This window comes from Silene latifolia, chromosome 3 (genome assembly GCF_048544455.1).
Source record: "Silene latifolia isolate original U9 population chromosome 3, ASM4854445v1, whole genome shotgun sequence".
NCBI lineage: Eukaryota > Viridiplantae > Streptophyta > Magnoliopsida > Caryophyllales > Caryophyllaceae > Silene > Silene latifolia.
This window is the reverse complement of record NC_133528.1, coordinates 39,744,435-39,761,178: the sequence shown is the minus strand read 5'-3', so window position 1 is coordinate 39,761,178 and position 16,744 is coordinate 39,744,435. Positions and strand designations below refer to the sequence as shown.

Below are 16,744 nucleotides of genomic sequence, written 5' to 3'. Positions count from 1 at the left end.
TCGGTCACCTCGGCGACCGCAGGCTCTGGCAGGTGCAGTTGTAGCTCCTCACCACCCGTCCCCTGAAAGGTGGTCTGTGTCGGGAAAACTGGGGGCTGAGTCCTCATCAGCGCGTCGACACCCTACAATATGGATACACATCGAAGGTAACAAACCCTTCTATTAAAAAGGTAATAAAAACGAAGAATAGAGGAAAATATACCTCAATCGGGTACCAGGCGAGCCTCGACAACCAGAAGGCGTCGTAGTCGGCCTCCCGTAACTACAGCTCCTCACCTCCGTGACCATGAAGGTGCTCCTCAACCTCGTCGACTGTCGACTCCTGGAACAACAACCTAAGCGGATCCACCGGTACCACGGAAGTCTCACTAAAGCACTGTCGAGCTAAACGCTCGCCCAGGTACGAAATCGGCTCGATCGTCGTCTCAAGGTAAAAACGTTGGGAGCTGCGAGGTCGCAAACGCTCCCTGACAGCAGCCGACTCACCTGTATAGTGCTCCCAAGGCCACCCGACAAACTGCACTCAAGGCGAAGCGAATCAACTAACTGGGGGGTTTTCCAGGCTACCTAGTCATCATATCTCTATCCGTTTGTCCAAAAACGAAAGAGGTAAGAAGCAACAACTTACGTCAGCAAATCGGAGGGCGTTCACCCGATGCCTGCAGTCCTCGTATGTCGACTTGGTCGACTTTTTCTGAGCCACCGTCCAAGCCCTCACGGCAGGGTAAGCCGAAGGTGTTGGAATATGTGTCCTCAGCAATAGTGCGATCACATGATTTAATATCATAATTAAATCTCATATTAAGAATACGTAAAGGATGATTTATTATATAATCAACTGATCATCATTAATCGGTAATGATTGGCCGACTAGAGTTTGACATTACTGTCGTACGACGGTGGTGGTCAGTTGATATCTTAAGGTCACACCTAAAGGACAATTCCCTTAATAGGTAAATTGATTAATTGTATGACGATACAAAGTGATCAATTCCTTAAAATTGAACAATTCATTTGTGAGAGAGAATATTTATATCTTATTGTAATGGGATTAAATAAGATTTATTTTAGTAATTGAAATATTTTAGTACTAAAATTGTTTATTGTTTGAGAAACAATAGAGATAAGAATGAATGATTAATTATAATTACAAGATGTTGCGAATTATAATTATATGACCCATTTTATTTATGTGATCAAGTATCACTAATCAATTTGTTGTATGTAATTTAATTAATTTATAAAATGATATTTATGTGATAAATATGCATTAAATTAATTAATAACATGTAACATACTACATGTGACATATTGTGTGACAATTGACAAATTGACAAAATAAAATGGCAGTCCATTTTATGTAGGTTGGACCGAATGGAGGGAGTTATGGTAGAATATGGTTGATTTATTTTATGAGATAAAATAAGAAGTAATCATACCCTACATACTAGCTTACACATCCTATTTTATTGTGAAGAGAAAAAGCATAAAGCAAGATGCCATCCTTGGCATTTTCTCCTTGCTCCAACCGTGCTCCCTCATCTTCATAAGAGAATTTTGTTCTCTTATCATTATTCTTACACATTACATGCAAAAGCTTGCTCCGTATTCTCCCACTTCTCTCTAAACAAGTTTTAGAATACAATAAATTGTTCATCTATTCTAATATCAAAACAAGATTACTAGTGTAGTAATAAACATAATATTGGAATCATTTTTAAGGATACTAGTGTATTAATCTAGTTAATTAGTATACTAGTTTAAGGGATAAGTCTTGGGTGCAATCTAAGGAGGATCTCTACTTTGGGATTTTTGGAGGATCATCCAACATATAAATCTCAAGAACAAATAAGGAAGGTGACCTTATTTGTGCCCATATTTTCGAACCATATACAATGTAAGGGACATTGTTTTTCCTCATAAATCTCTAATTTTGTTATGCATGCACTAGATCTAAAGAACAAATAATTAAGAAGTTAATTAGTTAACTATTAGAGGGGTTTAATAATAGGTAAACAAACCTTACAAGTTGTATCAGAGCATAGGATGTTGCATGCATAATCGGTTATTGTTTTTCCGAGTTAAAATGTTAACATATAAAACTAAAAATTTGAGTTTTTTGGTGGAATGTTAGTAATATTATATCATAGTCCATAAAAGGACACCCATACACCATTGAGAGCACTGATTACATCAACAAGTTACAAATAAAATTAAGCACAGCAACAACACTCAACAAATTCCTACACCATTACACCAGTTCCTATCAGCTAGAGCCATAGGCCCCTGGAACACCCCCAATACACGATTCCTACAATCAGCTTGAATCTGTTGTATAAGACTGCCAGGCTGCATGACATAGCCATCCAGTCTACAAACATTCCTACAATGCCAAATGCCATATATCAATCCTGCCACAGCTGCTATGATCACCTGTCTAGCCAAAAGAGAAAGTTTCTTCAGATGTAGCAGCTTGTCACAACTGCAGAGATCTGTTACATTAACCCATAACCAATTTGCCAACAGTTGATAACAATTCTGAGCATAAACACATCCTCTAAATAAATGCTCATGGGTCTCAGGTGCCACACCACATATAAAGCACTCAGTAGGTACTGCCACCCCCATTTTAGTCAATCTATCAAGCGTGAGTAACCTCTGTTGTTGCTGCAACCAGTTAGTGAAGCACCATTTTGGAATATTGAATCTGTTCCAGAAGAATTTGTACCAAGCTACTCTCACGTCAGTACCCTGCATTAGCCATTTATACCCATCAGAAATTGTATATGCTTCATTGGTACCTCTCCACTTTCCATTCACATAGCCAGTCTTCATAGTATCTTTAACCTCACAGATCTTCCTCCACGCCCAGGAGCTATAAGGGGAAGGTTCATAGTCTAACCAGGTAGCACCTTTCAAATAAATGGCATCAATCCATCTAATCCATAAATGGTCTTGCTTAGAGGTAATCCACCAGACCAATTTACCTATGGCCGCAACATTCCAAGTTTTGCTATCAATAAGACCCAAGCCACCAGTTTCCTTGCTCTGACAGAGTACATTCCAAGCCACCAATGGTGCCTTAGAGTATTTATCACTGCCTTCCCACAAAAAATTCCTGCACAGAGCCTGTATTCTATCCATAACACCCACAGGAAGAACAAAAATTTGGGACCAATAATTATGAATGGTGGATTGAACAGACTTCACAAGACAAGTCTACCAGCATAAGAAATCTTCCTACTATTCCATCCCCTTATCCTGCTAATCATCCTATCAACCAGGACATTACAATCCACTTTAGTCAATCTCTTGTGAGAAATTTTGACCCCCAAATACTTGAATGGCAGATCTCCTTTCTTAAAACCAGTCCCCTGAAGAACCTTGTCAACTGTAGCAGGGCTCATACCATTACTATAGAAGTCAGACTTGTTTGAATTAATGTGCAATCGAGAAGCAGAAGAGAATCTCTTAAAAAGCTCCATAATAATGGAGATAGAATTAACCTCCCCTTTACAAAATAAGAGAAGATCATCTGCAAAAATTTGAGTTTTATGAAGATAAAGCCACGAAAATTTTTGCATATTATATATTCTGGTCCTAAAATATTTTTAGGTCATTTTTATGATTTATGGAAATTTATTGCTCATTTTAATGATTTTTAGTGATTTTATTACATTTTTATGAGTAAAAGGAACTTTTATTCACTAAAATAAGTTAACCTTCACTACTGGCCGTGGTATTTTAGTATGACCTCACATGAATATTTTATGTATTACATGTAAAATATCATATTAATGTGATTAATAGTTCATGATTTATGAATTTTTAGTGTAAAAATGGCATAAATGGAGGTTAAATGACTAAAAATGGTTAAACTAACTCTCTGACCTTGAAAATTTTATATGCCCTCACATGCATATGGTAAAAGCTGTGTGTAAAATCTCGTATTAATTGGATTAATATTGCATGATTTATGATTTTTATGAGATAAAAATGGATTAAAAGAGGTAAAATGGTTAAAAATAGTTAAATTTCGAATTAGGCCATAAGATTTCAATATGTTGTCACATGCATGATTTAAAGAGTGTATGTAAATTTTAAGATAAAATGATCTCATTTAGCATGATTTATGAATTTTTAGAGCAAAAATGGCATAAATAGTGCCTATTTTAGCATAAATAGCTAAAACGAATTGCATGGCATGAGAAAATTATTTTAGATTGCATAAAGATCCCACTAATCAGATATAAGGTTGGAAAATTAATTGGATTAATTTTTAGATACTTTAGATGTTTTATGAGATAAAACCGATAAATTGCAACTATATTTTCTCAAAATTAATTCAAAAATTTTAACCATGTTTTTTGACATTATGAGTGTCATGGAAATATTCTAGAATGTTCAAAAATTTAAAATTCAAATTTTGAAATTATTGTAATTTAATTTGGATTTATTTCATAAATGTTATGATTTTAAGGTCAAAAATGAGCATAAAATTAAATCAAGTTGAATTATTATCAAAAATTGAGTGATGACTAATTTTTGAGTCCTAAGAGTGTTAGGATAATTAACTTGAGCTTAGATGTGATTTAAGTGTTAATTTGTGATTTTAAAAAGTTATTATCACGCATTTTCATAAAACCGAGATATATATATATGATATAAGTTAAATAGGGTGATTTGGCACATGATTTGGCATGATAGATACATATTATAATGCTGCATATTTCAATTGTTGAATATCGTTTATTTATATAATTTTGAATTATGTAATTTTATCTTAGTATGGCCTTAGTTTTAATCGATATTACCCGTAATGAAAGGGAATATTGATTCGGTTGTAATTTAATGTGATCTCGTATCACTTTTATTTTTACTAGTTTTTCCATTTTAGAAATGTATAATAGGAATAGCTTTGTGTTTTTATTATTATTCGTAATCATGGTGATTCTTCAAGACGGTGCCATTCGGAAAGGTGTTCCGACGAAGATGGTGTTCTTGGGAAGCGTGCCACTTGAAGATTCAAGGGACCAAAGGAGTTGATTTCCGAATATGTAATAGATTATTTGATTTTCTATTTTTAGGAAGGCCATACTAGGAATTTTTATTATTGCTTTGCATTTCTTTTAATATGTTACATGCATTGCCAAATCGCCATAACAACACATGCATATCATATCGAGTCATCGACCGTGTCAATTAAAATTATCGTAGTTCACCGCTTTAGTTCACTTAAAACCTGATAGATAATAAATTGACAAGACCTCTCACATTTAATAATTGAGAATTAGCCTTATCAAATAGTAGAAACCATGAATCCCAATTTCATAAGGAAGTAGATTCGGCTCACCGGGGTACTAAACTTGTTACGTTGGGTAAGTGGGTAATAAAATGTTATTACATCGAAATTTGGATTGAGCTCAATGGAAGTATTCGTGACCGTAGTCGCATGTGTTCCGGGCTAAAGATGAAAATTAGAGTAATTTTTATCGACCGAGAGTTCTGGCAGTAGAATCAATTAAGAAGTTAATCCACCGAGTTATATTAATAAGGGATGACTCGGCTCACCGTACCCGTATTAATATGAATTTGGATCTCGGAATCATTTATAATAGTTGGGTAGAGGTCACTATATAAATGCAATACTTATTTATAAGTATTACACAAGAAGGATACAACCATCCCCACATACAAAAAAAAAACATCACCCCATATCAACATCAAAAAAAGAAAGGGGAAAAACATTCCCTTTCCCACAAAAATACGAAAAGAAGCCTTTCTCCCTTCCCACAAAAATCCCATTTACCAAGTGCAATGTTTAGGATAATTCAAACCGAATTGCCTTTACAAAATGGATGGAAGAAACAAGCGTTCACAAGCAATCCTCTTATTTAATTAATAATGAGAAGGATTACAAATTTGACAACAAATAAAGCTAAACAAGTCTACAACTTGTCAAAGCTAGAGTGTCGGCTAAGACATCTCACATAGTAAAACTAGCACAAAACACACAATACATAGCTAGTACAACATAATAAAAAATCACAACACTAATACAACATAATAATAAAGTGGGTAATGGAGATCTTCATTCTTCCATTCTACCCTTGCCGTTTCCCTCGAAGTACATCTTCCCCTTGTTCTTCTTGTTGGCCCGCCTAGTATGAGCTTCCTCTTCGGAACGGATCCTCAACGGATCTACAATGGCAACGGCCTCCGGTCTCTTGTATGACCCCATGCTCGGTCCAAGACGTGCCCATACACGGCCCATTACCTCTTTGGGACCCGAGCTTCTCCTCTTTGGTGGCCTTATCACATCCGGGCTAGCTCCATCAACAAAGTCGTCAAAGAAGGCACGGTTGGCCTTTCCGACCTCCCTATTCTTCAAGTCGATGACCTCGTCCTTACGAGATTTGGACCTTTCCTCCAAGGTTTGAGCTCTTGACCACTTGACATAAGCGGGAGTCACCCATGTCGTGGCAACGGGGTTTGCTACCTCCCACATCGGCCGAGTGGCCCACCACCTTTCGAAGACCTCCACAAGCTCAGAATTTCTAAAAACACTCTCTTGGACGAGAGTATCTTGAGCGGGCACCTTTTGTTGACGCCCCATTTGCCTCATAAGCCTTTCGGGATAAATGAAGGAAGCAACCTTCAAGCCCACCACCATCAAAGAGCAAGAACTAGCAACCGAAATGGGCAACCCCGTGAAGGACCTCAAGTGCCACCATGGCACCACCCAACGGATATGAGGACCACCCTCCGCCAATCTCGAGGTCCCATAAGCCTCGGTGGATGCAAAACTATCCGAGTACAACTTCTTCCTCATAGTAAGGTGACGGAAAGAGTAAGAAGAAGAATCGGCCGGAGGCTCTACATACCTTAGCCTCTCCAATAGCCACACTTGGAGGATCCTTGAAGATCCGAACGAGGGAGCTTCTCCACAAGAGCCCTTCTTGTCCAAAGCTTGGATGATCTCGCCGATCACCAACCATGATAGATCCCTACCATGCTCCATTTGTTCAACCACATGCACAAGGGTCATACTACCATAGCATTTGAACCCTTCCTTTTTCAAGGCATCGACAAGGAGGTACGCATGCACTAGGCAAAAGGCAAGAGCCCTTCTCCTAGCCACCTCCGAAACATTGACATCCAACCGGTTTGAGAAAATGTTGATAAGAGCCAACATATCCACACCATGAGGACCAAGGAGAAAGTTGACTTGACTTGTTGACAAGCCCAACATTGAACGGAACTTCTCTTTATAACACAACCGAGTCGGGGGAAGCACCGGAGTACAACCCGGCCATCCACCAATGGCGCCTACTTCTTCTGCAAGAGGACAAATTTCACCTTTCGGGAAAACAAAAACATGATTTTTCGAATCCCAAAATCGAGAGCATGCTTCAAGAAACAAGGATTGCACCTTGACTTGACGAAGCACCAACAATTGTCCAACTCCCATAACAACGAGTTGATACTTTTCGGGAGGTGACAAATCCCGACACCAATGTCGCAACCTGTTTTCGAAAGCATCCATGAATAATTTTGTGGAAGAAGAAGAAAGGTTTTTGTGGACATGTTTTTGTGTTTCGGATGCTGAAATAATGAAGCACAAACGTCTCTATTTATACAAAACAATCAACGCTTTTTTTTTCCCGAAAAAAGGGGAAGCTCCCTTCCATCGCCCGTGACCTCGCGCCGCTTTGGGCTGGTCCTCAGGATCCGCACCTTGATTTGTCTCTTTCAAGTTATATTTCTTCCTGACACCTCAAACCTCCCGCCACAAAACCCGCGCCTCTTTTGGCCTGTCCAGGAATTTTTTTTGTTTTCTCACACTCACATTTCCTTGTTTTCGCGTTTAACGAAATACGACACGGTTTCCATGACGCAGCTTTAAACATACGGATTCCTTTTTTTTCCCTTTTTTAAGGGGGAAGGGCTAGTCGCCCTGATCCGCGACGGGTCGTTTCCAAGTCAGTCGAAACGGATCGTTTCCATGTTAGTCAAAAATTCAGGAATTTTTTTTCGCTTTTTCGCATTTTCCACAAAATCGAAAATTGATAACACGGCGTCAATTTTCTTCAAAATACAAGCTCTTACAAATCTAAGTCTTGAGATCACAACAATCAAATCAAATACACTCGCAAAAATCTATTTTACAATTCACCCGTGACGGTTTGAGTTTTAGTTTTTCGAATTACAAATCAATTTTTAGCAAAATTCGATGCAATTTAATTCAGACACAACTTAATTGCTCAAATTTCAAATCAATTCCTTTTGAGATATCCAAACGTGACGACCTATTACGGAATTTTCAAAATGTCAATTTCAATTTTAACTTCGAGTCATCGTGGTTATTTTTTATTTTTTTTATTTTTATTTTTATTCTTCGTCAAATGTTATTGCGTGTTTACGTTTATGTGTATGTGCTACCTATTGCTTGTTTTCTACGCTAACAATGCAGGAACAGATGAAAAGCAAAAGGGGAACTAGCAGTCGACAATGCTTCTCCGAAACACAACACAAAAAAGCCAAAAACACAAATAAGCCACAATCCAAAAACACATATATACAAACCGCCTCACGCAAAATGTAAATATGTACAATCAAGAGTCCATAATACGGACAAACAACTACAACTACTCAACACCTTCCGGTGGACCAGTCTCGGTCCCACGAAGAGTCGCAGCCAAGGCAGACAACACTTCCTGCTCGGGCCCCATCTCCGGGGAACTCTCCAACGTCTTGTACTCCATCGTGACGCGCAACTCCTCCGCCACAGCCAGCTGAGCCTTGAGAGAGGCAAACTCCGCATCTCGGCTCCGCAACCTATCTTCGCGACGCCTCAACTCCTGGTCCCGACTGATGATCCTCAACCCCTAGGCCTCGATCGCCGACCTCACCGTGTCCAACTCGGCACGGACCCGAGCAAGCTCCGCCGGATCCGCAGTACCCTGCCAAACACAATACGGGTCATTAAGATCTAAAACGTTAAAGGCAACAGAAAAACTCACAAAAACAACCAACAAAAGTACCTGCGCAAGCCGAGACTCCCTCGCAGCCAGGTCACCAGCAAGTGCCCTCCACCGGTTAGCCATCCGCCACAAAGCCTGATGACTAGCGGTCGACAAATACAACCAGAAAGACCCTTAAATACAACAAAATGCAAGCGATGATCACTTGGCCACTGCAGTCCCCAAAGGGGTGGCTTACATGGTTCATGTGGTGGTGCGGGAATGCATGGGCCCGGGGGGATTCAACCCCCTCGTCATGAAAACAAAAACAAAAAAAACAAAATGCAAGGCAAAACATAAACAAGGAGGAGTATTGAGATCAAAAACTCGCTCTCAGAACCGTCAACCTCCACTCCATGCCAGTATCGGTCACCTCGGCGACCGCAGGCTCTGGCAGGTGCAACTGTAGCTCCTCACCACCCGGCCCCTGAAAGGTGGTCTGTGTCGGGAAAACTGGGGGCTGAGTCCTCATCAGCGCGTCGACACCCTACAATATGGATACACATCGAAGGTAAAAACCCTTCTATCAAAAAGGTAATAAAAACGAAAAACAGAGGAAAATATACCTCAATCGGGTACCAGGCGAGCCTCGACAACCGGAAGGCGTCGTAGTCGCCTCCCGTAACAATAGCTCCTCACCTCCGTGACCATGAAGGTGCTCCTCAACCTCGTCGGGTGTCGACTCCTGGAACAATAACCTAGGAGGATCGACCGGTACCACGAAAGTCTCACTAAAGCACAGACGAGCTAAACGCTCGCCCAGGTACCAAATCGGCTCGATCGCCGTCTCAAGGTAAAAACGTTGGGAGCTGCGAGGTCGCAAACGCTCCCTGACAGCAGCCGGCACACCTGTATAGTGCTCCCAAGGCCACCCGATAAACTGCACTTAAGGCGAAGCGAATCAACTAACTGGGGGGTTTTCTAGGCTACCTAGTCATCCTATCTCTATCCGTTTGTACAAAAACGAAAGAGGTAAGAAGCAACAACTTACGTCAGCAACTCGAAGGGCGTTCACCCGACGCCTGCAGTCCTCGTAAGTCGACTTGGTCGACTTCTTCTGAGCCACCGTCCAAGCCCTCACGGCAGGGTAAGCCGAAGGTGTTAGAATATGTGTCCTCAGCAATAGTGCGATCACATGATTTAATATCATAATTAAATCTCATATTAAGAATACGTAAAGGATGATTTATTATATAATCAACTGATCATCATTAATCGGTAATGATTGGCCGACTAGAGTTTGACATTACTGTCGTACGACGGTGGTGGTCAGTTGATATCTTAAGGTCACACCTAAAGGACAATTCCCTTAATAGATAAATTGATTAATTGTATGACGATACAAGGTGATCAATTACTTAAAATTGAACAATTTATTTGTGAGAGAGAATATTGATATCTTATTGTAATTGGATTAAATAAGATTTATTTTAGTAATTGAAATATTTTATTACTAAAATTGTTTATTGTTTGAGAAACAATAGAGATAAGAATGAATGATTAATTATAATTACAAGATGTTGTGAATTATAATTATATGACCCATTTTATTTATGTGATCAAGTATCACTAGTCAATTTGTTAAATGTAATTTAATTAATTTATAAAATGATATTTATGTGATAAATATGCATTAAATTAATTAATAACATGTAACATACTACATGTGACATATTGTGTGACAATTGACAAAATAAAATGGCAGTCCATTTTATGTAGGTTGGACCGAATGGAGGGAGTTATGGTAGAATATGGTTGATTTATTTTATGAGATAAAATACTCCCTCCTATTCTGAATAACTGTCCTATTTGCCATTTCCGTCTATTCACATAACTGTCCCATTTGCCATATTTGGACATGTTTTTTGACTTTCCTACCCTTGGCTCTTTTCTTTATTTACCACATCAACCACCCTTAAACCATCATATTCAATACTTTTCATTATTTAACTCCTATATTCTTACCCCTATACAATATTTTTCATTATTTTAACTTCATTCCTTAATTTTTGTGTCATTGTCCAAATGGGACAGTTATTCGGAATAGGAGGGAGTAAGAGGTAATCATACCCTACATACTAGCTTACACATCCTATTTTGTTGTGAAGAGAAAAAGCATAAAGCAAGATGTCATCCTTGGCATTTTGTCCTTGCTCCAACCGTGCTCCCTCCTCTTCTTAAGAGAATTTTGTTCTCTTATCATTATTCTTACACATTACATGCAAAAGCTTGCTCCATATTCTCCCACTTCTCTCTAAACAAGTTTTAGAATACAATAAATTGTTCATCTATTATAATATCAAAACAAGATTACTAGTGTAGTAATAAACATAATATTGGAATCATTTTTAAGGATACTAGTGTATTAATCTAGTTAATTAGTATACTAGTTTAGGGATAAGTCTTGGGTGCAATCTTAGGAGGATCTCTACTTTGGAATTTTTGGAGGATCATCCAACATATAAAGCTCAAGAACAAATAAGGAAGGTGACCTTATTTGTGCCCATATTTTCGAACCATATACAATGTAAGGGACATTGTTTTTCCTCATAAATCTCTAATTTTGTTATGCATGCACTAGATCTAAAGAACAAATAATGAAGAAGTTAATTAGTTAACTATTAGAGGAGTTTAATAATAGGTAAACGAACCTTACAAGTTGTATTAGAGCATAGGATATTGCATGCATAATCGGTTATTGTTTTTCCGAGTTAAAATGTTAACATATAAAACTAAAAATTTGAGTTTTATGAAGATAAAGCCACGAAAATTTTTGCATATTATATATTCTGGTCCTAAAATATTTTTAGGTCATTTTTATGATTTATGGAAATTTATTGCTCATTTTAATGATTTTTAGTGATTTTATTACATTTTTATGAGTAAAATGAACTTTTATTCACTAAAATAAGTTAACCTTCACTAATGGCCGTGGTATTTTAGTATGACCTCACATGAATATTTGATGTATTACATGTAAAATATCATATTAATGTGATTAATAGTTCATGATTTATGAATTTTTAGTGTAAAAATGGCACAAATGGAGATTAAATGACTAAAAATGGTTAAACTAACTCTTTGACCTTGAAAACTTTATATGCCCTCACATGCATATTTTACAAGTTGTGTGTAAAATCTCGTATTAATTGGACTAATATTGCATGATTTATGAATTTTATGAGATAAAAATGGATTAAAAGAGGTAAAATGGTTAAAAATAGTTAAATTTCGAATTAGGCCATAAGATTTTAATATATTTTCACATGCATGATTTACATAGTGTATGTAAATTTTGAGATAAAATGATCTCATTTAGCATGATTTATGAATTTTTAGAGTAAAAATGGCATAAATATTGACTATTTTAGCATAAATAGCTAAAACGAATTGCATGGCATGAGAAAATTATTTTAGATTGCATAAATATCCCACTAATCAGATATAAGGTTGGAAAATTAATTGGATTAATTTTTGGATACTTTAGATGTTTTATGAGATAAAACTGATAAATTGCAACTATATTTTCTCAAAATTAATTCGAAAATTTTAACCATGTTTTTTGACATTATGAGTGTCATGGAAATATTCCAGAATGTTCAAACATTTAAAATTCAAATTTTGAAATTATTGTAATTTAATTTGGATTTATTTCATAAATGTTATGATTTTAAGGTAAAAAATGAGCATAAAAATAAATCAAGTTGAATTATTATCAAAAATTGAGTGATGACTAATTTTTGAGTCCTAAGAGTGTTAGGATAATTAACTTGAGCTTAGATGTGATTTAAGTGTTAATTTGTGATTTTAAAAAGTTATTATCACGCATTTTCTATAAAACCAAGATATATACTCCCTCCATACCACACCAATTGTAACATTGAGACTTTTCACATTTGTCGAGACACGTTTTGCAACGTGAATATCTTTTGTTACACATTATTAAAAATTATAAAAATTTGATATTCTTATAGCATTCATGACGATAAATCAAACAAGATCTCACATGACTATATTTTGTCTTATAGATTAAGAATAATATCGAAGATTCCCTACGACCATGAATAGTGCCAAGATTCTCAATGTTACCATTGGTGTGGTATGGAGGGAGTATATGATATAAGTTAAATAGGGTGATTTGGCACATGATTTGGCATGATAGATAGATATTATAATGCTGCATATTTCAACTATTGAATGTCGTTTATTTATATAATTTTGAATTATGTAATTTTATCTTAGTATGGCCTTAGTTTTAATCGATATTACCCGTAATGAAAGGGAATATTGATTCGGTTGTAATTTAATGTGATCTCGTATCACTTTTATTTTTACTAGTTTTTCCATTTTAGAAATGTATAATAGGAATAGCTTTGTGTTTTTATTATTATTTGTAATCATAGTGATTCTTCAAGACGGTGCCATTCGGAAAGGTGTTCCGACGAAGACGGTGTTCTTGGGAAGCGTGCCACTTGAAGATTCAAGGGACCAAAGGAGTTGGTTTCCGAATATGTAATAGATTATTTGATTTTCTATTTTTAGGAAGGCCATACTAGGAATTTTTATTATTGCTTTGCATTTCTTTTAATATGTTACATGCATTGCCAAATAGCCATAACAACACATGCATATCATATCGAGTCATGGACCGTGTAAATTAAAATTATCGTAGTTCACCGCTTTAGTTCACTTAAAACGTGATAGATAATAAATTGACAAGACCTCTCATTTTTAATAATTGAGAATTAGCCTTATCAAATAGTAGAAACCATGAATCCCAATTTCATAAGGAAGTAGATTCGGCTCACCGGGGTACTAAACTTGTTACGTTGGGTAAGTGGGTAATGAAATGTTATTACATCGAAATTTGGATTGTGCTCAACGGAAGTATTCGTGACCGTAGTCGCATGTGTTCCGGGCTAAAGATGAAAATTAGAGTAATTTTTATCGACCGAGAGTTCTAGAAGTAGAATCGATTAAGAGGTTAATCCACCGAGTTTATTAATAAGGGATGACTCGGCTCACCGTACCCGTATTAATATGAATTTGGATCTCGGAATCATTTATGATAGTTGGGTAGAGGTCACTATATAAATGCAATACTTATTTATAGGTATTATTAAAACGATAGATGTTAATTATTTCCTTCATTTCCATTTTTTTTGTAGTTATTTATTCGCAATGAATTCATCTAATACTCCTACACCAATCACCATTGATTCATGGCTCCAATCATTCGATGAAAAGCGCTCCGAGTATGACAATGATACGATTAGAGAATTACGCGTTGGCATTGGTCATGATGGAAATTTTTGCTTCTTTACCACCTCCACACCACCTACTTCAATATTAATGCCCACCACCTTGGTAAGAAAATCTTGTGAAGAAAATCTCGCTAAACCCAAGGCATCCTTGTTTGAAGAAACAAAGAGAAATATTAAATTCAGTGGGAATTCTAGCAAGAGTGTCCTTGCAAATGAAAAGAGTAATGGTATTAATAAAGGAAAGGCAAAGATGGGTGAGAAAGCCAAACCTGATAATGAATTGGAAATGGATAGTGGGACTACCAAAACCAAGACCAAGAAGGATGCCCAATCCTATGAGGAATGTCATTATTGTAATGTCATGGGCCATTGGAAGCGAAATTGCCCCAAGTATTTGGGAGATATCAAAGTTGGGCTTGTTACTCCAAGTGGGACTTGGAAATGTGGAAAAGCTAAACAAGAGTGAGATAAATCTCCGACAAGGAAATGGAGCTAGGGTAGCCGCCACTTCAAGAGGGACTTATGTACTTATTTTAGCTAATAGCTTTGAGTTGTAATGTACATAATTGTTATTATGTATCCATTTTGTCTAAAAATATTATTTCCATTTCTATGTTAGACATGAAAGGATTTATTTTGTTGAAAATAGACATGGCTCATCAAGGCTATGAGCCATGTCACTTATTTTTATGATATACAAGTTTTAGACACTTCCAACTCAAGCAAAGATATCTTGATAATACGATCCAAAAGACTCAAACTATTAATCCAATTAATTTGTACATTTGGCTTTTTCAATTAGGTTACATAAATGAGAAACGCATTAAAAGACTAGTGTCGACTAGACTTATTGGACCATTTGATTTGCAATCATATGGAATATGCGAATCTTGTCTCCTTCACAAAATGATTTGCACTCCCTTTAGTGGTAAAGGGACACGAGCAAGAAATTTGTTGGGACTAATACATGCCGATGTATATGTTCTGATGAGCATCACCGCAAGGGGTATTTATGACTACTTCGTGACTTTTACCTATGATTTAAGTAGATATGGGTATATTTACTTAATCAAATATAAAGTGAAGTATTTGAGAAATTTCTAATTGACGTAGAGAACCAATTGAACAAAGTACTAAAGCATTACGATTCGATCGCAGTGGCAAAGATCTAAGTAATGAATGTGATTTATTATAATGTGGATTATGACATAGTGTCACTACCCATAAGATCAAACTAATAAGAGTCGGTTTGAGTTATTGAACTCAATTTTTGGAATTTGCAATCCATGACCGACACGTAAATCTAAACGAATGGTCAACCGGGAGATACTTAGAATAGAGAGTCTATTAAACAGATGAAATGGATAAGACTCGCATATCACATGAATCAAGCTGCCATGATAGGGATGGCCTTTTGAAAGCTAATGCATAGTCTAGATAAACTCCTAATACTCCACCATATATATGTTTGTAACTCACAAAGCTATCTCTCAAGAAGATAGAAGTATTTCTGAGAGATAGAGTGGGAGTAGATTGGATCGTCACAAACATGTCTTATAGTTAAAGTGTTACTTTGTGAAAGTAATGAAACTATAATATATAAAGATAGAATGGGAGTATGTTAAAAGTGTTACTTTGTGAAAGTAATGGAACTATAATTTATAAAGATAGAATGGGAGTATAGTTCAGTGGGAGTTTAGCGCACATGTCTTATTGTTAAAATATTACTTTTCGAGAAGTAATGGTATTATGGCCTTGTCCCAAATCGACCTTGTTACATACGAGCCATTGCATTACAATCCGAAAATTATTACTCAAGAGTAGATTTACTTTAAAGCGAGGGTCTCTTTAAAGGTAAATAGAGCTTTAGAGTACTCAAATGCACAAGATTTACATAAAGATGTTGATCAAGATAAATTATGTTAGGAATCGCCACATTTCATTTTGATGAAGGATGGCAAATGATATTAATAAAATACGCTTTTCTAAAATGGGAATTTAGAGAAGAATGTGTTTGGAACACAAAACCTTAGATGAAGATATAAGAATCCTAACATATTATGCGTAGCTTTCTTAAGTAATCCTAGAATGGTCTTAAGCAAGCATTAAAGGATTATACTTTTCGTTCATGTGATAATAGTAAATGGTTTCATTCACATGATTGAAGAATCATGATTATACATGAAGTTAAGTGGGAGCCAGAATCATTTTCCCATGTCTTATATGTTGATAACATATTACTTATTGAGAATAATGTACCAATGCTCTCTTCTGTGAAAGATTGATTGGGAGACTTGGAAAAGATACAAAGTATTCTAGATTTTTGAATCTATGTAAGAGAATATTGGCATAGAGTTGAGAGTCTTATGAGGATCTTTCGTATCTGTTGTACATCAACAAGGTTGAATAGGCTGTTCATGTTGATGGAAGTGGAATTACTATGATGGAGTCATAGTC

The 16,744-nt window shown here is 36.5% G+C and overlaps 2 protein-coding genes across 2 annotated transcripts; both read right to left on the bottom strand.

Annotated features, from left to right (window-relative positions):
- Positions 1 to 2,232: 2,232 nt before the first annotated feature.
- On the bottom strand, positions 2,233 to 3,144 carry LOC141648970 (uncharacterized). Its single transcript, XM_074457676.1, has one exon. It carries the CDS (start codon positions 3,142 to 3,144, stop codon positions 2,233 to 2,235), a length of 912 nt encoding a protein of 303 aa, XP_074313777.1.
- A 62-nt stretch (positions 3,145 to 3,206) lies between these two features.
- LOC141648969 (uncharacterized) lies at positions 3,207 to 8,765 on the bottom strand. Its single transcript, XM_074457675.1, has 2 exons — positions 8,660 to 8,765; positions 3,207 to 3,535 (listed from the first exon to the last, which is right to left on the bottom strand). The coding sequence occupies exons 1-2, from the start codon at positions 8,763 to 8,765 to the stop codon at positions 3,207 to 3,209; spliced, it is 435 nt and encodes a 144-aa protein (XP_074313776.1).
- Between the last annotated feature and the right edge of the window lie 7,979 nt (positions 8,766 to 16,744).